Source organism: Zeus faber, assembly GCF_960531495.2.
Source record: "Zeus faber genome assembly, chromosome: 15".
Taxonomy (NCBI): Eukaryota; Metazoa; Chordata; class Actinopteri; order Zeiformes; family Zeidae; genus Zeus; species Zeus faber.
The window spans coordinates 6280991-6306141 of record NC_137194.1 but is presented as its reverse complement, the minus strand read 5'-3'; the positions used below and the strand labels follow the sequence as shown (position 1 = coordinate 6306141).

Here is a 25151-nt window from a genome sequence, read left to right as displayed (position 1 = left end):
GTAAGTCAATCTCAGAATGGAGAACACAGAGGTTTCAGCTGCGAGTTGTAAGTGACTACGATGGTTCAGCTAATTCAATAATTACATTGATTGTCAGAAAAGGTTTTATTTTCTTACGTGACTTGATTATTACTTAAAATGAATAAAAATGAATCGCCTTTGCACTATTTTTTTCCCCTTCAGAGACTCACTGACAAACACGCAATGACGTTACAGTTTTGAGACTTGTGCGCGCGCACGCACACACACACACACACACAATCTATCTGTGTGTGTGTGTGTGTGTGTGGGGGGCTGTTACTGTAGTCAGGTTGTCCCTGTGTGTTGAGGAAAAACACCATTAAGGCGGTTGTGTGTGTAATAGGTGACGGCTATTGCCGCTGATGACTAATGGTGCTATTGTCAGAGCTGGCAGCAGGATTAATAGCAACAGTACAGGAGGAGATAAAGAGGCCGCGCGCCTGCCAACGTTAATGCTGCGCCGCTCCGGCTAACCGCCAAAACACGCGGCGATCTTGTTTCCCTGAGAAGGCCGGGACATTCATTTCGATGCCACCCGGAGGGGGAGGTGTGTGTAGCTGATCTATGTGTTTAGTTGCATGTCTCTATGTGCGCTTCCACTTACACGGCCGCTCAACGTGTGTGTGTGTGTGTGTGTGTGTGTGTGTGTGTGTGTGTGTGTGTGTGTGTGTGTGTGTTGGTCGTGGTGTTTTTTTTTTTTTTTTTTTACCTAAACATGAAGGAAATTCCGACATGACAACAGTGCATGTGGGAATTTGAAATCATCACTGACTCACAAATGATCATCAAGATCCCTTTATGTATTCAAATCAAATCATATATATATAAAAAGTAGAATGCACATCTGGATTCAAGTATACAATATTTTACAGTTTTTTTCCACAGACACTGCACATAGTTCCTCCTTGTTCAATTGGATTGGTATAAAGCAGTGATTCTCAGCCTTTCTCCAAAATCGAGGACCCTCGATTTGATGCGTGTTGGGCCACGGAACCACATTTTATAAGATTTTTGTCTCTGGGACCCAATCTGTGAAGATTTTTTACTGCTAGGCATGATTTAGTCCAAACTTCCAGACCTGTCTATGCTAGAGCTATGGGAGATAACAGTGGATCCAAACAATCATTGTTGTACATTCTATCAGGGTGAAGTTGAGCTATTAATCATTTCACTGGGGACCCCCGGGAACCTCTGGAAGGACCCCATGGTGGCCCCCGGACCCTGGGAGCCACTGGTCCAGAGCTGCGCACAATGTCAATACGCGCTTTTGTTTGACGTTATCAGATCTGATTCGTCCGTCCGTCCGGCGGCGGCAGCCTTCTTCTTATCGGAGCGGCAGCTGCTCTCCCCAGCCGGGGGGGCTGAACTCCTCCCTCAGCAGCTTGCCGATGTTGTCGGTGCACTCGTCGCGGGCTCGCCCCATGCCGTGCAGCCGAACGGGCGCCAGGTCCGGGTGGGGCGGGTCGTAGGAGAAGGGGCAGTGCAGCTCGCAGAGGGTGAACCAGAGGGCGTCCGGGTCGGCGCGAATCAGGTGCCGGAACAAACTGCCCACCACAGGGGGATGGGGAGCGGGGGGGGGTTAATTTCACCAAAATGAAGCTCCATTGAACTACAATTCGCCGCCATTTGCCGACTGGCCGAGCGGCTCAGCCTCAACCCTTGGGAGAATTGTTTTTTAACGCTACGTCTGTTGTCTTGTTCTGGTGGGAAACTGACTGTTCTGCAACGAGATGAAACTCGTGAAACTTTACTGTAGTTGCGCCGATTCAGCGCCTTAGTGTACTGGATAGTACACTGGCATGGAGAAAAGAAAGTACAGCATGATTCTAGTATGTAAAAAAAATAAATATATATATATATATATATATATTTAATAATTTTTTTATTATCATTGTGGAATTTTATTTTAAAATGTATATTTTACATTTATGTTTCCTGTATGCACCGAACACCAAGACAAATCCCTCGTACGTGTCAACTTACGAGGGATTTACAAGTTACAAATAAAAACGACTAGGATTCTGATTCTGATCCTGATTCTGAAGTGGGGAACACCACAGCGGTGATCCCGGCAGGACAGAAGCGTCCTTTAACAAAACAGCCTGAATGCAACGCCCGCGTTTTGAGTTCATACAAGGCTTGGATACCTGAGCCCGGCCTCTTGCAGTCTGACGGGCTGTCTGCAGCTCAGGTAGGGCAAGCAGGCCTCACACACAGCCTCCAGGTCTGTCTCAGCTGAATTAAAACAAAAACATATTTTAGAAAATAGGCACGAGCAAGAACCTCATTGCATTGGTTTAAAAAATAACTTTGTCCACTCAGCGACGCTAGAAGGTTCACGAACCCTTTCGATTTGTCTGAATTTCTGCCCAATTTTGACCTAAAATGTGATTAAAGTACAGGGAGATTGACAGGTGAAGTGAATAACATTGATCATCTGGTTCCCATGGCACCTGTCAAGGGGTGGGATATATGAGGCAGCAAGTGAACAGCCAGTTCTTGAAGTTGACGTGTTGGAAGCGGAAAAAATGGACAAGAGTAAGGATCTGAGCCACTTTGACGAGGACCAAATTGTGATGCCAGACGACTGGGTCAGAGCATCTCCAAAACGACAGGTCTTGTGGGGTGTTCCTGGTATGCAGTGGTAAGTACCTACCAAAAGTGCTCCAAGGAAGGACAACCTTACCAACCAACCAATTGGGGGAAAAAACTATTTTTTCCTCAATACCAGTTTGCTTTTTTTTTTTTTATTGTGAATATAATGATTTAAATGTCTATAAGCATTGTGTAAGTGAAAATACAATTACATGACAAATAAACTCTTAATTTACAAAATGATTAAAAGTTTGGAATTTCCATACCATATTATTATTATTATTATTATTATTATTATCATCATCATCATCATATAAATGTCCTGGTAAGTAAAGGAAACCCTGGGGGTCTGCTACTGAACTGAGTAACAGGAGGGATGAGAAGAAGAACGGGGATAAAAGACCTGAGAGTCTCTCTCCACTGCAACTCCCCCTCACGTACCATCCTCCCTCCATCCCTCCCTTCCTCCATCTCTCCCCCTATCTCTCCCTTTCCTCCCTCCATCCCTTTCCTTCTTCTCCTTTTCTGGCTTTGGTCACCAATGAGCCAATCAGGCCGGTGCACATTTCAGAGTTAAGTGGGTTTATACTGTGATTGCCTTCATCCCCCTCTTGCCATTCACTCCTTCCTTCCTTGTATCGAAGCCGGTCACCATTAGTTGATTGAAGCGAATGAAAGCAGAGGGAGGGGCGTCGCCGCAAGAGAGGCCGAGTGCCGTCGCCCGGCGGTAAGTGGATAAAAAAATAATGATAATTTCTCTCTCTCTCTCTCATAAAAGGTGAGTATTATAACTTTCATTAATATTTGGGTTCATTGAGAATTTAAATTTCTTCCTCTTGCAGGTGTATAAGACCTGCATCCGCGATGGGCTCTAGAAGTCTGCAAATAGGTAGGAAAGCATTATGCAAAATTAATATTACTACAGATCAATTCATTAAAAACGCCCCCGACGACCCGGGGCTGCGGCAGCTACTCCACACAGAGTTCATAACGCAAGTCATTTCACCGCTGTTGTGAAAATGTGCTTCCTCAACATTTCACAGCTTCCACAGAACGCTGCGCGGCACCTGCAGACGTGACCGACACCACCCGTCCCCCGTCCCCCGTCCCCAGCAGCACCAACACCCTCCGTCACGCGGCCTCTGTGCTTTTAAAAATACGCAAACCACCAACTACGCAGTAACAGGGAACTACCTTCGTTATGTAACACCACATCCAGGTAGTGAAAATTCCCATGATTGTTGCGATTTCTTTGCATAACGCCTGGTCTGAAATAAAATGGCTAAAAATGCACGGTAACATTTTCCAGCTGTAAACAGACGTTCAGTACGTGTAGAAGACTGTTCTCTAATGAAACTCATCAACCCGTCTGGGCCGGGGATAGATGGATATATACACACTAAGTGTACCAATTAGTTTTGTACCAGCCTCAGTTTAGAACTATCTACATTTGGTAATTTACATTAAATCATGTTGTTGTTATAACTATTAATTTTATAATTATTATTTTTATTTTATTTCAAGAATATTTATGAGGTGAGATATTGAGCAGTTCTTCCTTTGTATTGGAGTAAATATAGAACCTACATTTGTAGTACGAGACTGACCCCTGGTGTCCAAACACGGTAGTGCAATCTGTCGCTCGATACGGCAACAGATAAAGTCATCAAATCAAAAGCGCAGGAGCATGTTGTGCCCGATATGAGAATATGTATAACTATATCTGTATCTATTAATAGATGCAACGATGCATGTGTGCTTGTCTTGCATCAGCGTGTGTGTGCGTTCCCCCGGACACCCCGTCGACGGCCCGTCATCCTCCTACCCAGGTCGAGCCTCAGACACAGCGCTCCGAGCCCCTGCAGCACGGCCAGCTGCAGCTTGTACGCCAGCGTGTGCGTGTAGACGGGCCCCGCCCGGGCGCTGACCGGGGCCTGCCGGCTCAGAGAGGACGTCAGCCTGGGCAGGACCTCCTTGGAGACCCTCGACCGCAGGAAGTCCCCGCAGGCCTCGCCCAGCGTGCACAGCACCTGGGGGGGCCACAAGAGGTGGGTTCAGTCAAACTTACAGTCCCTTCATTCAATTCCATCTGCTACAACAGCGACTCTCAACCTTTATTCATATCAAGGGCCCTCAATGTGATACACCCCAGGGAGGCCCCATTTGATGAGATTTCGTCCCTGGCACCCCATCACAGAAGATTTTTTATTATTATTATTATATATGATTTGGCCCAAACTTCCATAAATGCCTGTAGGATCAAAACACTCATGGTTGCACACACTCTAATGGTGAAGTAGAACTATAAATCATTTATCATCAATCAATTTTTTGCTGGGATGCTCTTGAAGGCCCCCTGGGGGGGTCCCCGGACCTAAAGCTTCCCGTCGTTAAAATAATCAATGGGAGTTCAATCTCTCTTTTTGACCGCAAAACGTAATCAATAGCGCGGTAATCAGACAGAAATTCAATCTCATTTATGAATCCTAAATAACGATTTTAGAGTAAATCAATCTTTGTTTTCGTTGGGGAAAAAAAAAGAGGGCTGTCTGTTTTCTGAACATAATTTTTAAACAAATGAACAAACGCACGTCGGCAGACCTACCCGAAAGGCCCTGAGGACCGCTAAGGGGTCGTCGTTCGTCAGCCTCTGCAGGAGGGCCGGCCAGCAGCGATGCGCCATGGGCAGCAGCTCGTTTTCCCTCTCACGCAGCACACACACACACAGCTCCAGGACATCCAACACCTACACACACACACACACACACACACACACACACACACACACACACACACACCAAAGAAAACATATAGAAATACATCAAAACGTGAAACGCAAGTCTAACATATGCATGTATGATACACACACGCACGCACACACACACACACACACACACACACACACACACACCTTGAGTCGGATCCTCAGGCAGGGGTCGGACAGCAGGTGGATGCAGCGCTCCATCACGTCTTTGGTGATGGAGATGTGAGGAGGGAGCTCCGCCTTGGCATCGGGACCGTCCAGATCCTCCACGCTCTCCTCGGCCTCCTGGGGTGGGGGCGCGGCTGAAACCACCGCAAGACCACGGTGAGAGCGGAGCTTCTCAGGTGACATAAGCCACAACAGTCAAAAAACGGACGGGAAGTTTCAAGGTCAACGGGATGTTGGCCTCCCAGACACAAAGCAAGGCTCAAAGTCCCAAACGATGCGTTCATAACGAGCGACTCTTTTGGTGACTCGGTACCTGCGTCCAGTCTCGACTTCTCGATTTGCGATTTATGACAAATTTGCTTAAAACATTTTTGTTTGCTTAAATAATTCACACACATTGGATATAAATGATCCGGGACCATCTCTAGGATGCTGCTTGACTCTCTGTGACTAAAGAACATGAAAGAATCGGCTCCAAGCAGCCGACGGGTTTCAGTTGTGATGAGACCACGTCGGCTTCTTCAACTTAAAGGGACATTTTGAGTCGTCCTTTGGAATCACCCCGATTACCCAGATCTCCGAGGGCGTCGTCCTCTTCGTCCTCTGCGCAGATGCCCTCGGCCAGCTCTTTCTGTTTCCTGTAGTCCAGCAGGAACTGGCGGACGTCCAGAACCTCTCGGTCGGCGGAGGGCTTAGCGGGTCTGCCGGCGTCCCTGTGGCTCGCCGGGCCGGAGGGGAACCACCTCGCTACGCAGGCGGTTTACCATAACGTTACACACGTTTAAAAAGGTGGAGTCGTGGTAAATGTGTTCATCTAGCGTGGATTCACAGTGCATTTCAATTGGAATATAACAGCCACAAGCTATGGAGCATCGATAGCTTCTTTTGCAACAGACTATTTGAGTAATAAGGGACAGGGATATAAGTAAAAAATAAATCAAAAAAACATGTAAAAAAAAATAGATTCTGCATTTATTTAATTGGTTGGTTTAGTTGGTGGAAGTAGTCATATAATACGTGGGATAATGTACAGCCAAACAGCCATATCACAAAATATAACCCAGACGGGCCGGCTGTACATTGTTCCTTGTTCTTCTTCCTTATTCCAAATGTAAATTAATGAATCAATCTCACCCAGCGCCTTCATGAGGGAGTGCAGCACGGAGCAGAAGAGGGAGGCGGTGCGGTCGTAGGACAGGTCCAGGGCCAGCAGCACGTCCCGGACGATGTCCCCGACCAGGGGCAGCAGGCCGGGGTCCGAGTGGGCCAGCATCACCGTCAGGACCCTCGGCGCCTGGGACATCGTAAAGGCTGCTTGTTAGCGCTCAAGAACTGGGGAAAACCACCGCTGTACACACCGTCACCACACAACCACGACCCGGAGCCCTGGCATCTACATGATGTTCTACGGCTGTAGCTCCACCACAGTTTTACTTGACATTTTGCTTTATATTATGATTTTGAACCGCGTTGACCAGATAGTGGAGCCACTGTCGAAAGAGTCGAGCGGCTTTTTTAACTGAATGACCACACGGAGGGGAAATAGGATGATTGGGCGTGGTATGGGATGAATGTACGAAAGGGTTTGTTGGGGATCGAGATTCCCAATGCGTTTGAGACAACAACTCAACCCAGATCGTGGACCTTCTTTGAGACCACATGTGCCGGCGAGTGGTCTTCAACTCATCTAACCTCAAAGATCCATATTTATCACCGAAACATCATTTAAAATTTGAAGCAATGAGTCTAGGAAGCGACCATCAGATAGGATTTTCTTTGATTTCATTTGACCTGGCGAGGTCGTGACAGCCAATTTGGGAGTCGGAAACTGCGTTTCAAAATAAAAGCACGGCCTCAGAATTTGCGCACACCTCACATCCAGTGATAATGATAAGAGCGATAGGAGGCCCGGCCCCTCCCGGGCGAGGGGGCGCCCCCAACGCTGCAGGGCTTTGATAGCGTCTCAGGAACACTACCTGCGGATGCTGACAGAGCCTGCGCAGGTTCAGGGAAACGTCGTTGATCAGGTAGTCTGAGTTGTCATTGATCAGCTCCCCCAAGCCTGCGTAACCGCACGCCTCCCCGACGCCCCGCATGGCGTCCAGCGCCGCCTCGCTGACCAGCAAGGTCTCGTCCCCGGCCTTCTCCAGCACGGGGTACAGCGACGTCATCAGCAGCGGCCGGAAGTCGCGGCCCAGCGCCCGGGCGAAGCAGGCCACGCCCTCCAGCTGGATGCACAGCTGCCAGATGTTGCCGTTGAGCTGGTGGAGCGTGGGGGACGAGCGGGAAGCGGAGGAGGAAGGGACTATCTGGAGAGGGTTCGGAGGGGCGTAGCCGGCAGCGCCGTTGGATATGGAGAGGAGCCTGGATGGAGTGAGCAGCTGGGGGGGGGGGGATGGATAGATAAGTCTGACAATAAAATGTGCTTTTTATTCTGTCCTGATGTAAAACACATGGCTGTCAAACGACTCAAAGAATTAATCGCGAGACATTTGTGTAGATAATCGCGATCGATCAAATAATCTTATTACAAGAACTGAAGGATGTTCTGTTACCCTAAAAAAAGAGTTTTCTATTTAAAGAGCAGAGCATTGAGTTATAGCCATAATATGATCTCATTATTGAGAACAGAAACACAAAATGATCTTTATTGGAATGAATTTAATGTAATTTTCACGATAAACAAGCCGCTATCGTTCTGCTATTCCTCTGCACTGAGCTTGTTGAAACGCTTTATTAAAAGCACAAAAAAAAACTAAAAAACATGAGATGAAATAATAATCATTTTGCTTCAGACCCGCTGAAATTCCTAGGGAGACCACTAGAGGGCTGTGGACCCAGGTTTGGGAACCCCTTGGATATAAAACTGTCTGGGAAAACATGAAGCCTTTCATATCTAAACATTTATAATTTGATTGTGGGCTAAAAATTATTGCGGCCAAAGAGTTGCTGCACTTTGAAAACTGCATCGTGTAACATTGCAGACGGTCCCTAAAACGACATCGAAACCGCGCCCGTCAGCTGCCGCTGTCCGTAAAGCAGCAGTGCATTCTGGGTAAGCGAGCGGCTGCTCTGGCTTGTGAGTTACGGACATAGAGGGGCATATCTGTTGAAAGTCGGTGGAAATCGGCAGTTTGTGCAGTAGATGCTTTGGGAGAACGGTGAAGCCTCGGGAGGGGGAGTCTGCCGCAGGTCGCCCGGACGCTTTCACCGTCACGTAAACACCAAAGAACGCGTCCTCACCTCCTGGTCCTTGTCCCCGTCAGAGTCCTCTCCGACCGTAACCAGGTGCCAGTTGCTCAGGCTGGTGTACTCCTCCATGACGGACACCACCACCACCCGCAGGTCCTCCTGACTGGGGGGGGCGCGCCGCCCACAGCCTCCGCCTTTTGACCCCTGACACCCCGCCGCCCCCCGGACGATCTCGTTCAGTGCCATGGCGGCCTGCTTCCTGTACACCGACGACTCCCGGTACAGATCCAGGAAGTGGTCCGTCAACAGGTAGACGTTGCCGTAGTAACCTGCGGATAGCGGGATGAATAGTTGTTGTTTTTTTCATGCTATTTTTCCTCAATCTGAGAGAATCCTGGCTCCTACCACGCACCCAACGTCCGGCAGATTTCCATCAGCATGGAGAAGATCTTCTCGTCTGTGAAGTACAGGAAATGCTTCCTTTGGGCCTGAACGGGGAGGGGGTCGGATCCCGGCGTCGTTTCCACCACGGACGCCGCACTCCTCTCCTCGACGATGCGAACGTCCATCACGTCGAGCTCCAGCACCTGTAAGGGGTCGTGCAACAAGGTCCATTTTTTGCTTTGTTTTTTAATGTTTTTTATGAGGTTTATTGCACATTACCATTTTTTTAAATTGTTCGTTGGTTATTTTTTTCTGATTTATTTTTATTAATCCATCCCTGCTGCTGGGGAAAAGACTTTGCACCCGGGACCCAGGTGTAGGTCTACTGTCTCGAGAGAAAGAAGGGCCAAGCTGTCTAGCCGGTGCGCTGGCCCCTGCCCCTGTGCTGGAAAAGCTGTCGGACGCAGCGTACAGGGTGCGGCTGGTCAAGCGGAAGGAGGTGGTGGTCCTCCGCTGTGACCAGCTCACTCCCGGCCAGCCCCTGGCTCCAACCGAGGAGCTACCAGGAGCCGAGGACCAGCTCCAAGCAAATAAATAAATGAATAAATAAACAAACAAACAAACAAACAAACAAATATATATTTTTTTTATTTAATTGACTTTATTCACTCATTTATATATACATTTATTTATATATTTATTCCTTCATTTATTTAAGGATTTATTTCAGACATATTGATGTATGTATGTATGTATGTATTTATTTATTTATTCAATATTGACTAAAATGGCGTTATAATATCCATCCATCCAGTTTTAATTGATGAGGACTATCTGACTCCACAATTCACAGGGTTCGGAGAATCATATGAAACGGCAGCCATTTTTTGTCTGCCATTTTCACCCACTGACAAAGAAAGGTGCCTATAAAGAACCATTTGAAATGGCCACCGTGTTTTACCTGCATCAAGGCTTTGGAAATGCGTTGGAGGTGCACAGCGGAGCTGAGCACCACGGTGACCAGAGGCCCCAGGACCTTCAGGTAGCCCAGGAACACGCTGAGGACGAACAGCTTCTTCTGGTCGTCCGAGGTCCTCATCAGCCTGGGCAGCGAGGTGGCCAGGGCGTGCAGATTCTCCGAAAGGACGTCGGTGAACGTCTGGCGGTTGCCGTCGTTGCTCTGACTCCTCTCAGACGCCTCCCTCAAGGCGACCTCGCACCTAGGAGAAGGAACGATGCGTGATGAAGGTTCACTCATGAAGGCACAAATAGATTTTTTTTTTCCTTTTAGCGAAACAACTTTTGGGTTCAGTAAATGGTCGGTTCCAATCAGATCTTGGGACGAACTTCTCATGTCCAATCGGGTTGGCATCCAAATTTAGGGTCCTGTGAATATCTCTGATCCCGTCGGCACATGTGAATAATCGATTAACCGCTCATACCACCCATCGATTATTCCACCGTCAAAAATATGACTTTGGCACATCCCGTTTCAGGGTGTGGAATAGAGCTCTCACAATTATCACATGATCACCGATTTGAATTAATAGCATTCACTTTGCAAAGCGGTTTTATTCTAGAATCATGTGTTTCCATCGGCATAACGAGGGAATTAAACCGATCATGGAAGTGTTGCAATATCTAAAATGCGAAAAAAGAATGCGCGTATCCATGAGTTTGGTTGAGAAGGCTGAAAACTGTCTACCTGAATTCTTATGTTCCAGTGTTCAGTGTCAATGAATGTGTCTTCCTTACAAAATAATAATTGTGTATTATTACACTATTATTATTTTTTTGTTTGTTTATTCCTTATTTATTTATTATTATTATTATTATTATTATTATTATTATTATTATTATTATTAATAAAGTGTCGATTTTTTGGGGTTAATTGCACATTGCAAGTTATTTTTATTTCATTTAATTGTTATTACTTTATGACTATTACCTATTGTTATGCTGCAGTAACAACATCATTTCCCTGGAAAAACATATTTTGAGATCCACTTTGGATCCCAAATAACAACATGCTTAATAAATAGAATATTCTTCTCACAACATCATTACAGTAGCATCTTATCATTCAACGGAGCACCGTGGATCACCTTTCTCGGACTCTGGGGTCCTGGTCGTTAGTGGCAGCCACCAGGGCCTCCAGCAGGGGCCCTGCGCAGTCGCCCAGCGAGCCAGCGCACATCGCCAGCAGCCGGTCAGCCATATCCACCATCTCCAGCCGCACCCTCCAGTGCTGGTGGGCCGACGTGCAGGAGACCACCTTCTTCAGCAGCACGGCCAGCCGCCCCGCCGCCCCCTTCACCCAGTCTGGCGTCCTGTGAACCACCAGCTCCCCGATCCTTCCCAAGTCCAGAGATGTCGTATTGGCGGTTTTGCAGCTCTGGAGCTGGGTGTCCTCCATGACAAGACCCACCGTCCTCGACCAAACCTGAATGAGGGAGATTATGAATGATGGAAAAGCTTCATGTTACACAGGTTACACCCTGCTTCCGACTCCCCCCCACCAGAGACTTTTTTTTTTTTTAAACCATCTACTGTCGAAACTCCTGATTTATACAGATATTCAACAGTGGCGTGTTAGGGACCATTGACAAAGTACCACAACACAGTTTTCAAAGCGCAATAACTCTTTGACTAAACAACTTTTTAACCAACATTACAAACGTTTGAAGATGAAAGGCTTCATGTTACCCAGACGTCAGAAGCAATTTCTTGGGAATCCATGGCAAAACAATAGGGATTTGTGCTATTGTGAATAAGGGGGTGGGAAGGGGGGGGCTGACCTTGATGGCCCTGACTGTGACTGCGTGGCCCTGTCTCAGGTCTCCCGTGACGATCCTGGTCAACGCCACGGTGATACCGGGTAAGAAGGAAGCCATGGTGCCGCCGACCACGCAGTGCTCCTCCGCCGTTAGGACCACGTGGTCCTGTTCACAGTCGCACTGCAGAGTCAGAGCCTGAAGGCACTTCAAAGCGGCTGCCTGGATGGCCCTGGATTTCTCCAGCTCCCCCAACGTCAGGAGCAGGGAAATGGCCGCCCCCAGCCCCGGCAGCATGACCGGCTCGAACAGTCTGATGACGATGTCACCGTAGGCCGCGTGCAGCAAGGCGTCCAGGCAACCGAGCACCGCTGACTTAAGCTCCTCCGAGGTGGCGGCCGGCTTCCCCGGATCAGCCGGCGAGCAGAGGCAGAGGCAGAGCTCTGACAGGAGGTCCCGCAGGGTCTCCCAGCTCCGGACGCAAGTATTCTCCAGGATGTGGCCCACCGCCTCGGCCACGGCCTGCACCAGCCCCTCCCGCTTGGTGCCGGGCACCTTGAGAACGAAGCGGAGTGGGAAGAGGACGTACTCCTGGAGCTGCTGCAGAGTGGCGGCATCCACATCTCTCAGCAGGGCACCCAGCGTCTCCACGTTGGCCACGGTGGGCTCGCGCGTCAACAAAACACACGCCGGGCGCAGGTAGGCGAAGGCGATTTTCGGATCGTCGATCCGCGCCATGGTTGGGTCAGGTTAAGAGGATTCCTGGCAGAATTTTGGAGATATAAGAGGTGGGTGAATGGTCTGAGTTTACTGGTTATATAATTTATATTTACTCACTCACTCACTCACACACACAGAAGAAGAATTGAAATGACATGGGTGTATAGGGGTTCAAAGCAGCCAATGGCTTGTGCAATGCTGTCAAACTAAATCATATCCAAATAATTAGACACGTTTATGCATTACAGGTGAAGTGAATAACATCGATCATGCCAAGGGGTGGGATATATCAGGCAGCAAGTGAACAGTCAGTTCTTGAAGTTGATGTGTTGGAAGCAGGAAAAATGGGCAAGCGTAAGTATCCGAACCACTTTGACAAGGACCAAATTGTGATGGCTAGACGACTGGGTCAGAGCATCTCCAAAACAACAGGTCTTGTGGGGGGTTCCTGGTATGCAGTGGTTAGAACCTAACAAAAGTGGTCCAAGAAGGGACAAATAGTGAACCGGCGACAGGGTCATGGGCGCCCATGGCTCATTGATGCGTGTGGGGAGCGAAGTTCAGCCCATCTGGTTCGATCCCACAGAAGAGCTAATGTAGCACTAATTGGTGAAAAAGTTAATGCTGCTATGACAGAAAGGTGTCAGAACACACAGTGCATCCCAGCTTGCTGCGTATGGGGCTTCGTAGCCGCAGATCGATCAGAGTGCCCATGCTGACCCCTGTCCGCCACCAAAAGCGCTGACAATGTAAACGTGAGCGTCAGAACTGGACCATGGAGCAATGGAAGAAGGTGGCCTGGTCCGGTGAATCACGTTTTCTTCTCCATCAATGTGGATGGGCGGGGTTAGGGTCCGATCTGATGGAGCATCGGTGGGATGTGCTGGAACAACAAGCCCGATCCACAAGGGGGGCCCCACCTCACAACTTCCAGGACACTAAAGGATCTGCTGCTGACGTCCTGGTGCCAGATGCCACAGGACACCTTCAGAGGTCCTGTGGAGTCCACGCCTCCACGGGTCAGAGCTGTTTGGGCGGAACGAGGGGGGGCTACAGTATTATGACTGTGTATTTTGTGTAGTGCTGTAGGTTATTAGTGATGGTTGTAATGTTCTGGCTTATCGGTGTATACACCGGTTTATTGTGGACCATAAAATAATAACAATATAATAAGATGATAATAATAATAATATTTCATATGGACTGTATTACTTATTTTGTGGTGATGTGTATCCTGACACTTGCACACACCATGTATAAGATATATAAACACATGCTCTATGAATGTAGATCCACATCTGTGAATTGAACAGCACCGTAGTCAAGCAGCCAGCATCAGAAACCCTTCACGCAGAGCCTTTCATAGCGGTACCGCAGCAAACACGCAGCCTACCTCCACAGCGAACCACCGGGGAGAAACAGCGCAGAACGGAGGGCGGAGGACGGAGGACGGAGGGCGGAGGGCGGAGGGCGGAGGGCGGAGGGCGGAGGTCTGGAGCAGAACGAAAGCACAACACCCGCCGCTCGCCGGTCGCTGCATCCCGATGACGTAATAAATGTGCGACGTGCGCGTTTGTTTCGACGTCACGGCCGCTCCACGGCCCGGGCTCGGTCGTTACTGCGAAGGCGTCCTCAACCCTGCTTCCGGGTGTTTGGTTTTCCTTCAAAGTAAAAGCCCGCGGATACCTGGGGGGGGGGGGGGGGGGATTCTTTTAGTTTTCAAAACTACAAAGTTGAAGAGAAAACAAAAATCTGTGGGAAAAATCCAGCCATCTTCGATCAAATTAAAAATGTAATAATATGCAGTTAGTGTGAGGTCATTTGCTAATGTAACATTGTTAAAGAGAGGGCTTAAAATATTATTATGTAATTGGATTTGGATATTCGTTTTTAATCAATCGTAATACAAACAATTAAAACATATGCCACGTGTTTTGCGTTTACCGTCGTTCGTAATTATACGTTGTTGTATATGGATCTTTCTTTTTTCTTTTTCTCTCTCCAATGTGAAGTTATGATCAGGCTCATTGTCCGTTGCCGATTATTTTCTTGTGCGTTTACTTGGCCAGCTAATCGTGCCTTTACTCTGAAGGGAATGAACGTCAGCGCGGAAGTGAAGCGGACTTCCAGAACCGACCCACCGGGGTCTGTGGAGCGGTCCTCACGCAGCGGCTGGAGTCGCGTCCGGCGTGTCGGTAAAGGCCCGTTGGCGCCGTGAGAGATGTCAAACACGAGTTGAAACATCCGCTAAGGTGATATTATCGATATTATTTCTCCATCGCTGACGGTACGAACAAGCGTAACGCTGGATAAACCCGCCTTTCGACCCAAAGACGAGGCGCTCGCTGCTAGCTGCTAGCTTATCCAGAATACCTCAATCCTGTCACAGTGATATTTGCCCATTTCAGTTTTTTTGGAGCTGTTCTTTGAAAAAAGCAAGTTATATGTATTCAAATAAAAATTAAATGTCCCCAAAGAAGCGTAATTATGTTAATAATATTGTTTTAATATTAGTAAGAGCCCAGAAGAAGCTTTTTGCCCTTATATGACTGGGTAATTTGGATTACGTTATTATCAAATCAATTGAGTCTTTACAGCACTTAAAACACTAGTTGACCCCAGAGTGCCTTACAGAGGGCATGAATAAAAGAGAAAAAAAATACCAGTTATAAACAGAAAGATAAACATCGTATTCAAAATAGAAAACAGGCAGCCGGAATAAAGGAAAATAATAGAAAATAGAAACCATGCAACACATGCATTCTTCCAAAGGGCACATCCAGCTGCATAACTGAAAAACAGAAGATGTATAGAGTGCCTAGAGACGGGTGATGACTATATAAACAATAAAGACGTAATACTAGAAATGTGGGTTGTGGGGAAAATAAATGGTTTTAAGACGACTTTTAAGAGATCCAGCTGATCTGAGGCTAATCCAGAGTCTTGGAGCTATTGTTATGGGACGGGAGGGGGGAAAAAAAGCCAAAGATTGCCAAAGATTTTCGTATGATGTCGTGGGATGTTTAGGAGCCCCAAGGTCAATGTCAACTATTAGACCCGAGAGGTCCAATAGTTAAAAGCTCGGACGACCACGCAGAGCTTTATAAACGGATCTAAATACTTGAAATAATGAATAGGGAGCCAGTGCAGAGATGCTTAGACAGGATTCTAACATTAGTTAGGCTGCTGCATCGATCAGATGTTCCAGTCAGATTAATTGTAACCCAAGTGGAATTTTTGGGCAACACCTTCAGATTTTGACCCCTTTTGCAAACCTTCTAATTTATCCGTGTCTCAGGGGGCTTGGCGTGGACGTGCCATCGCTAGTGCCGTCCTAACTGCCTTAACCGGGCGGCATCATGAACGAGGAAACGCTGGAAGCCGCCATCGCCGCCTATGGTGCCCAGCTGCGGCAGGTGGAGACGGCCCTGTCTTCTGGCCTGGACCCGTCCCAGCAGGCGGACCTGCTGCAGCTGAAGGAAGACCTTTCTCAGCTGATCGAGCTGACGGAGGCCAGCCTGGTCTCAGTCAAGAAGAGCCAGCTCTTGGCCAGCCTGGAGGACACCCTTCAAGCGGCTGCTACAAACGCGGCTGGCGGCGACGGCCTTGACAACGAGTTTGCTACGTTCTACTCTGAGCTGGGAGAGGTTTCGGGACCCAACGAGGACTCAAAGGGGAGGCGGGGAACGGACGATGTGGAGGAGGAGGAAGGTGACGTTGACGATGAGGTAGAGGACTCGTTCAGTGGTACCAAGGTGAGGGCGCCGTACCGGACCACCTGGGGGACACTGGAGTATCACAACGCGATGGTGGTGGGGAGGGAGGCCCCCGACGGGGACCAAGGACAAGTGCGAGTGCTGTATGTCTACCCCACCCAGAAGTCCATGAAGCCCTGTCCTTTCTTCCTGGAGGACAAGTGCCGCTTTGAGGAGAACTGCAGGTAGAGTGTAGGGTCCGTGCCCAGAATGTCGTTTTATCTCCTTTTCAGACAGTTGGATCCACTCCTATAGTGTGTTTTGCAGTGCTTTCGTATTCCACCATCTATAAGGGTGATTGCGACAAATGACCTGTCGTGAATCCACGCCCCCCACTTACTGTTGGTAGGTCAGGCTTTTACTGCTTAGCTGTGAGGCTGTGAAGATTCAGTGATTTAATAGGATTCTGAGTTTCAAACTTTCATGGTTTGCTATTAAATGTTTAGGCTGAATGCACTCGCCGCATATGAATTCAGCTTTGCCTCGCCTGAACTAGAATAAAGTTAATTTTCTTTAGTTAGGTTATGTTACAAGACGCCTTGTATATGGTCCTTGTTTATGTTGCTTATGTTAATGAGCTGTTTAGGCTTAATCCACAGGAGTCATTGGGCTTTGTCATGTTCGTCATTTTTTCAAAGGGGTTAGAAACCGCTACCACTGGTCCAGTCTCGGGATGCCTTGTACCAGGCATAACCCTAACCCCAGGGACAAATATATATTTTTTTGCCATTTTTAACATTAACAACTGCGGAAAACAAAAAGTAGCCTATATAAAATACTCTTTAAATGCCCAACCACTTAGCATGTTTTAAGTGGTGATTTGTTACACAGGATATTTGTTATTAAACACAGGTAATCAGGAAATCAATATGTATCTAGTTATTCCACCCGGTTCTAGTCTCCAAGACCAATATTTATAGAATAATGTGAAGACTTCATATCCACAAGGAAAAGCAAAACGAGTTTGCTTGTGATGCTAAATTGTGTTTCATCAAGGTTTATAATTTTCTTCCCATCATGTTTACAATTTTCTCATCTAATTTTCATACTTCTGCATGGCAGAATTTTTTATTTTTATTTTTATTTTTTTTTAAGCGAAAGCTGGAGAGTTTAATGAAAACAAGCTTTAATCCACAAGAATTGTAAAACCTGCATGTGGATCCTGAGCAATTTATCGTGTGTTTCTGCAGGTTCTCTCATGGCGAGGTAGTTTACGTTTCGGAGCTCCAAGACTTCTTAGAGTTCGACCTGGCTAACCTCCAGGAGGGCTGCTCCTGCCTGGCCCGACACGAAGACGGCATCTGGTACCCCGCCAAAATCACAGGTTACTTGTTTTTCTTACTTCAGTGTTGTAATATAGACTTTTATTGCTGATCCAAAAATAGTTATTACAGTGAAATGAATGACTGGTCATCAACTCAAATCAATTTGCCTCAGGTCATGAATAAATGACTGTATTAGGGTTGTCATATTCCTGAAATATTGGTTGACGATTAATGGCCATACAAATTATTTGGATGAATAACTTAATTGCCTTTTATGTTGCGTTGTGTGTCACTATCATAATATAATAATCTTATAATAGTGTAACAACCCATGTCTATCTATTGCAGAAGAGCTATCTATCTTGACATTGAACATTGGAACATAAAAAAAATTGTTAGACAATTTTTCACAATTGTTTACACACTAAAATGTAGGGCTGTACCCGACTCAGAATTTCATCAGCCGAACGGGATTCGGCTGTTCAATGTGAATATTCAACTATTTGGCTGTGGGGGGGCGTCTTTTCCTATAGGCGAGATAGGCGGCCACCTAGGGCGGCATCCTGATGGTGGCTGCAGAGACGAAGCGATCAGGGTGCATTTTAGGCATCTGTCTCCCTCTCAGTTCCGACGATGTGCACGCCAGCAATGGGGTGCCTGTGATCGGCATGCTGAAACAGTGTGTTTTTATTTTAGATGCAGGTTATATTATTATACGTCTACTTAATGGAACGAAACAAGTGCGTGTGGAATGAAACCATGCATAATAGGGACACTTTCTACGTGACGCTCTCCCTGATCGCAACGCAATCACTAAAACCTGAAACTCATGTACCGAAACCCTAAACCAAGTCTGTAAAATTGCAAGCACAATTTTTTTGCAACAACATTGTGCTTGTTGTTCTGTAACCTCTCCTCTCACTGACTCAACATCCCCTGATACGCAGCGCAGCGGTACTTTATTATCCACCGAGGCGTAACGCTGCGTTGCTGAGGTAAAATGGGAAGTGGGGGAGTAATGATAACGTGACTGTAATGTTAACATATAAAACGAGAGATGCACCGATGGATCAGCCGGTGGCCGGATTTCAGCTCGATTGGCCATGACCGATGACCGACCGATCAGTGCTACATTCTGTGCCGGTCAAATTTACACACCCGATACTGTGCTGATTTGAACTACATTTGTTTGAACTGGACATTTCCATCTTCTATGCTGTCCCACTAAAACGCTCAGAGAGTTACAGGCTGAATTATACTGAAACTGGGCGACAGTCATATATTCTATTTTATCGGAACTCAGGGACAGTTTAATGTTCTATTATTGTTCCATAGGGAACAATGAACAATAATAAACACACTGTCAAAATCAGCAATCTCACTATTGTGGTAACTGAAAATTGCGGCTGTAGTCGGTATGTGCAGACGTCCTGTCACATGAGTGTGAACAGATCACGTGATGTATTTGTCATTGAGCAACAGCCGTTATAACCAATGAGACCAAACAATAAGAAAATTGTATTTCTCCGATCACACATACGTATAAACTCATGACAATCTCTTGTGTTCCTTTGGAAAGCAACGGCAATCACCATGCCAAGCTTTATTCGTCAGTTGGTGTAAACACTAGTTGCTCTAATTGTTTGCTTGGAAATCAGAGCTTTAGCACTTTACAACAAGACCACAGATGAGCTGTTGCTATAGGAGCTGTAGCTCCTGTTTTGGAGGAAAATGGAGGTCCACATAGATCTTTTTTTTTTTTTTTATATATATATATATATATATATACATTTTGCATTTGTTTTTGTGTTTAGAGTTTTGAAAAACGACATTTTATTTATTTATTGAGTTATTTATTTGTTTGTTTGTTTTATTTTTATATATTTATTTATTTACAGAAAAACCTTTATCTTACTGAATGTTTTTCCTGGTTTTCTCCTGTTGGATATGTATAATATTATGAAACACAAGTATTCCAAAATACTGCATTTTGGAAATACTATAAATCAAAATGTTTTTGTTACTCTATTGCATTTGTGTGTGTGTGTGTGTGTGTGTGTGTGTGTGTGTGTGTGTGTGTGTGTGTGTGTGTGTGTGTGTGTGTGTGTGTGTGTGTGTGTGTGTGTGTGTGTGTGTGTGTGTGTGTGTACATTACTGTAACAATCCTTTACAACCGGCTACAGTGTAACACTGAAAATGCAAAAGGCATAAACCTATTGATAAGTTACTCATAGTTGTGTTTTGCGTTGAGCACATCAGTGTGTTGGTTGGTAGAAAGAAAGAAAGAAGCATGTGGTTCATTTTGATGCAAAAAAAAAAAAGCATTTTCTATTTATAGTTTTTTTTGTTTTGTGTCTAGAGGTTTGAGAAAATAAGCCAAAGATTCAGAAAACGTGTGTAAACAATTGTGAAAAACTGTAATTGACCTGAACCCAACTGATGGAATTCTATTCATTATGACATTTCTAACGTTGGTTTACGATGCCCTGGAAATTTGGATGGAAATGTATAATTGTGGAATCTTAACAATATTGCTAAATAATTGCGGTCGGCTCAAATGACTATATAAAAAAATATGATATAATGACAGCTCTATACTATAAAAATGTACTATTTCGGCATACCTTGGTTGGCTGTGTTTGGATGTGAACCAGATGTACTACAGTCTGCATTTTGGTATATCATGCAGCGACCCATGTTCGAATCTGGCCCGCGGTCATTTGGTGCACGTTTCTTCCCCTCTCTACTCCATTTCCTGACTCTCTCCACTGCTCCCGCTACAATAAAGACAAACGTTTACCAAATAAATACATTTAAAATAGAATGATTACACAACTTAAGTTTCATGCCAGACACTAAGTGAAAAGCACACACCTTCAATCCAGTTATGATTATTGGTAACTTACACCAAATCCGAAAACGCATTAGACTGTGAGATCATGCTTCCTAGGGGCCGCCGGATGAACTGTGTCTGGGTTTTGCATCAAACCAGCTTTCCTCTCGGTTCTGGCACACTGTGCCTATGTCTTTCTTTTTCCTGTTTCCCCAAAACTTACCTTTGCCATTTCCGCCCGTTACGTAGTGATTGAAAATTTTAATTGAAAATTGATTGAGTACATTAGAGGGACAGCTCAGGTTGGACAGTTTGGTGGAAAAGTGAGAGAGGCAAGATTGAGATGGTTTGGACATGTGTGTAGGAGAGATGAGAGTTACACTGGGAGAAAGATGCTGAGGATGGAGCTGCCAGGCAAGAGGAAAAGAGGAAGGCCAAAGAGAAGGCTTATGGATGTGGTGAGGGAGGACATGCAGGCGGTTGGTGTAACGGAGGAGGATGCGCAGAACAGAAGGAATTGGAGGCAGATGAGCCGCTGTGGCAACCCCTAACGGTACCAGCCGGAGGAAGAAGATATAGTGATTGAAAAGAGCTCTATTTTCATATATATATATATATATATATATATATATATATATTTTTTTTTTAAAGCTTTTGATTTGCAAAATTAATTCATAAAATAGCTGATTTATTGATGGTAAATATGGCAACGTCCAAAGTTTTAAAAATAACTCTTTGTAAGGCTCTTTTTCAAGAGAGAGTGGGGGGGGGGAGCCTAATCAGACTCTCCATTGACATGAACAGATATTTGCTTTGTTGTTGTCATTTGTCGGGTTCGGTGTAACGACAGCTCTAGTCACTCACAAACATCCGTCGTCCGTCCGTCCGTCCCCCCCCCCCCCCGGTGCAGAAATCGACAACGGGTTCTACACGGTGAAGTTCGACTCCGTCCTGCTGAAAGATGCCGTATTGGAGGCCGACAGCGTCATCCCGCCCCTGAGAGAGGACGACCAGCCCTCTTCTGACTCAGACGACTCGGAAGCAGACGGGGAGGAGGGTTACTCCAGAGGTACAGTACACGTCCTTCAATGTGGATCTCTGGGATTTACTCCAAGTGGGCTGACGTTGGGTCAAGACACGCCCCCGTAAAACATTTACATCGATTGAGAAGGTTGACAGGGAGCAAGCAATGGTATTAAACTATTAGTGTCTTGCCGGCACTGTTGAATCGGTTTTGCCAAGATCCACTGCAAGCATAATATTTATATTTTAATACACTTAAAAATACACTATGGCCTTTTAAGATAAGATAACACTACTTGATGGCAAAAGTAATACCAATATTCATAATTACAATAATGTTAATAGAGCTAATGTTAATAATAGTCTTAAAGTCTCAAGAATCACATGTGTTTGCCAAAAACTTGGAACAGCTTTCCGTATTTTACTGTTAAGATACCATCGTAAAATTAGGGTCGATTTTGGATGTTATAGCTACAATGTTATCAACACCTTTGAATTGTATGTCCAGATTTCCCAATAAAATGTCCTTAAACATAACGTTCCTCCCCACTGACCGTTCGTGATTTGTCTTCCACCTTGAACTCTACAGTGTTTGACTCGACAACTGGAGAGCTGACCGCGTCGATGGGTAGTTCTAACTTTGGCGGCTGGGAGGCTCATACCAAGGGCATCGGCTCCAAACTCATGATCAAAATGGGCTACGAATATGGGAAAGGTAAGTGCACGGGATGTTCTACAAATCCTCCAGTCATACGCCTTCAAGTCCAAAAATCTAACACATTCTGTACACGTGTCTGTACTGCTTGCCAACAATCCATTTTAGTATTGGGTGTACAGCCAGCTAGGGCTGTGACAATAACCACTATATATATATATATATATATATATATATATATATATATATATATATATATATATATATATATATATTCTTTTTTTTTTTTTGCTCCACTCCCGCTCGTCCCTTCAGCTTTGTGCGAGATGGAGGAGGGAGAGGGACAGTCCATTGAACACATGGGGGATTTATTTGATGTGTGTCTGATGATTATTAATTATCTAGAGCTGTACCCAACTCAAAATTGTCAGTCTGATCATATTCGGCTGTTCAATGCCAATATGAATGGGGCACCGCTGTCTGCGATCGGGGAGCCAGAGCGCAATTCACACAAATAAAATATATTTATCATTCCCCTAATTCTAAATTCCTCATTGAAATGTTGTCACTGTGCATTTTGTAAGCTTCTACCTGTTTTATCCTGTTATTGTGGTGCACACTGACTGACAGAAAAAGGAAAAAGTGCAGATGAAATAATTCATACTGTCATTCAGGAAGCATGAAGTTCTGGGTCACAACCCATTATTATAAATTGATTCGTTTTCATGAATTAAAAAGTGTCTTTGGCTTTGAGACCTGCCTTTGCCGTCTAAATAACAGATGATGAGACGATGGAACTTAAAAAAAATTACGATTTGGTGTCCGAAATAGTGTCAGGAAGCGTATTGGAGCCGTATCAGATTAAAAACGCTGGCGCTCTATTGTAACTGGTGTGACCTTTTAAATTGACTATATAGTCAATTTCATGAACCTCACTTGGGTTACTAGAGGCTGGATTTTGAATAGATAAGGACAGTTAAGTGATGATGTATCAATATCATGTAAAATTTCCTTCATCCTGATTATTTTGCTCATAAACTTGGTTGCTGATTGAGGCATTCTGAATGTAGTTGAATGCGGACAAGCCATTCCGACCTGTAGCCTGAAAGAAGCATACTTTGAATCTTTATGAAAACCCTCATTAAACATCAAACCTCGGGCGTGAGGTGTTTACCTCTCCCTTCCCAGTGACTCCACCCGCCGTTTTCCCCCCTCAGGTTTGGGGAAGCATCAGGAGGGTCGCGTGGAGCCGGTTGCGGCCGTGGTGCTCCCCAAAGGCCAGTCCTTGGACCAGTGCGCCACGCTCACGCAGAGACAGACGCGGAGCCGGGCCGCCAAGGACGGCGCCGACCAGGAGGGCCGCAGGAAGAAGAGGGCCAGGCAGCCGAGGGGCCGAGCCAACGGCGGGCGCCACAACGTCTTTGACTTCCTCAACAGGAAGCTGGGAGACGAGGGGGCCGGCGGGGATGCGGGGGCCGGCGCGAGCGGGAGCCGAGGCCGCCCTTCGGCCCCAGGGGGGACCGGGGTGGAGGCTTACCGCGGGGGCACCGGCACCAAGAGGAGCCTGAACGTGAAGCTGTTCCAGGCGGCCGAGAGGGTGGGGCAGACGGAACGGGAGATCCAGAGGCTGACGGAGTCTCTGAGCAGACGCACTGGAAGGTCAGTGCTGCCTGGAGCAGTGTGTGCTGTTTTTATGTCGTGGTTTTCTACCGCCACGCCCTGGCACGCTTGTTCAACCGGCTGTACCGAAGGGCCGTTCCTCTGATACGTTTCTCTTTCTCGAGGTTTATTCCTCCTCACGCACGGTGCTTCATACGAGTCTTTCCCTTTCCTCTCGGAGGGTTTAAGGGAGCTTCTGTCCAACTGTCCACAAAACACATTGACACTGTAGCCGATGGTCTGTAGACCTGGGCAGAAAGGTTTCCCCTTCTGAGCGACCGCATCGTGTTGTTTCGTAGGGATGGGTTTGAACTCAAATGTTTTAGCGTGCTTGTATCCTCTCTATGACATCTACTACAAGACTCATAAAACTTGGCCATCTTAAACCAATCCCAGCAATAGATCTGATGCGGGGTCAGGGTTCCCCATCGCCATCTTGCTAAAGTCCCTAAATGTTTGTTTCCGGCTTTTGGAAACCATTGCGTGTCCGGCTTTTGAACTGTGCGATGGAAGTTGTAGCCCCCCCCCACCGTCGAAAACCGCTCTCCGCCGTGTGTTTGTGTGTGTGTGCGCAGAGACGTGACCATGGTGAACCACCTGGAAGAGAAGCTGTCGGCGGCTCGCAGGCTGCTGGCTCAGCAGAAGGCCCAGGAGCTGTCCGTCCAGAAGGAGCACAGGAAGGCGGACACGCACAAGAAGATGACCGAGTTCTAACCCCGAAACCGCGGCCCCCGTGGGGGGCTTTCCGCATTTCAACGCTGATCCACCCTGAAATGACCCCTCGACTGTTGCTGTAGGGTTTGCATCACCCTTTTATTTTGTAATTGGTTTTTTTTGACGAGCCTTTCGAAATGGCCGAGCGAGACGATACGGAACGATGCGCGCGCTCAACTTCAGAGAGGTTTTATGGTATTTACTAGTCGACGGGCCGTCTCCCATAATCGTTTAATGGACAGTTGGTGAATTGGGGTTCTATTCAGAACCAAACCCTTATCCTAAAGCGTTACAATGCCGTTTGACTTCTGCCGTGTTTTTCAAAAACAGTACTGTAAATTTGTCTTCCTTCTTCTTTTTTTTTTTTTTTTTATCTTTTTTTTTTTATTTAAAGAATTTATGAATTCTTCACCGTGCACAATAAAAAATAAAAAATAAAAAAAGCCTGCCCTGAACAAAGGTTTCATCTTAACGAAAGAAAGGTCATATTTCCTCGTAGGATTCATCATTTTGATGTTTTTGTGTCTGTTATTTTGATTTTTGATTTTTTTTTGGGGGGGGCTGCTTTGATTGCCCGTCCATCCGCGGCCTCGCAAGCTCGACCGATTCTCAAATGCTATCCCGAGGAG

The 25151-nt window shown here is 46.3% G+C and overlaps 2 protein-coding genes across 3 annotated transcripts; one reads left to right on the top strand and one right to left on the bottom strand.

The window, feature by feature from the left end:
• Positions 1-928: 928 nt before the first annotated feature.
• Positions 929-14101, bottom strand: tti1 (TELO2 interacting protein 1). Its single transcript, XM_080014657.1, has 14 exons — positions 14012-14101; positions 11923-12660; positions 11230-11567; positions 10086-10344; positions 9153-9327; positions 8792-9069; positions 7525-7929; positions 6683-6842; positions 6119-6295; positions 5528-5682; positions 5222-5362; positions 4442-4646; positions 2169-2256; positions 929-1565 (listed from the first exon to the last, which is right to left on the bottom strand). The coding sequence occupies exons 2-14, from the start codon at positions 12634-12636 to the stop codon at positions 1346-1348; spliced, it is 3315 nt and encodes a 1104-aa protein (XP_079870783.1). The 5' UTR covers positions 12637-12660; positions 14012-14101; the 3' UTR covers positions 929-1345.
• Positions 14102-14769: 668 nt separating this feature from the next.
• Positions 14770-24931, top strand: zgpat (zinc finger, CCCH-type with G patch domain). Of its 2 annotated transcripts, none has more exons than XM_080014684.1 (7): positions 14770-14870; positions 15917-16558; positions 17564-17697; positions 21382-21540; positions 22084-22209; positions 23367-23808; positions 24384-24931. In XM_080014684.1, exons 2-7 carry the CDS (start codon positions 15978-15980, stop codon positions 24520-24522), a joined length of 1581 nt encoding a protein of 526 aa, XP_079870810.1. In that variant the 5' UTR covers positions 14770-14870; positions 15917-15977; the 3' UTR covers positions 24523-24931. The 2 variants fall into 2 exon arrangements, with proteins under 2 accessions (XP_079870810.1, XP_079870811.1); XM_080014685.1 differs by having other exon boundaries at positions 14771-14905.
• Positions 24932-25151: the final 220 nt, after the last annotated feature.

Coding starts and splice junctions, on each gene's coding strand:
- tti1 (XM_080014657.1), bottom strand. CDS start 12,636: ATGGCGCGGATCGACGATCCGAAAATCGCCTTCGCCTACCTGCGCCCG. Junction 5,683..6,118: donor CGACGCCCTCGGAGATCTGG/GTAATCGGGGTG, acceptor CGGTGGTTTCAG/CCGCGCCCCCACCCCAGGAG. Junction 4,647..5,221: donor CGGTCCTCAGGGCCTTTCGG/GTAGGTCTGCCG, acceptor TGGCCCCCCCAG/GTGCTGTGCACGCTGGGCGA.
- zgpat (XM_080014684.1), top strand. CDS start 15,978: ATGAACGAGGAAACGCTGGAAGCCGCCATCGCCGCCTATGGTGCCCAG. Junction 21,541..22,083: donor GGAGGAGGGTTACTCCAGAG/GTACAGTACACG, acceptor TGAACTCTACAG/TGTTTGACTCGACAACTGGA. Junction 23,809..24,383: donor CTGAGCAGACGCACTGGAAG/GTCAGTGCTGCC, acceptor GTGTGTGCGCAG/AGACGTGACCATGGTGAACC.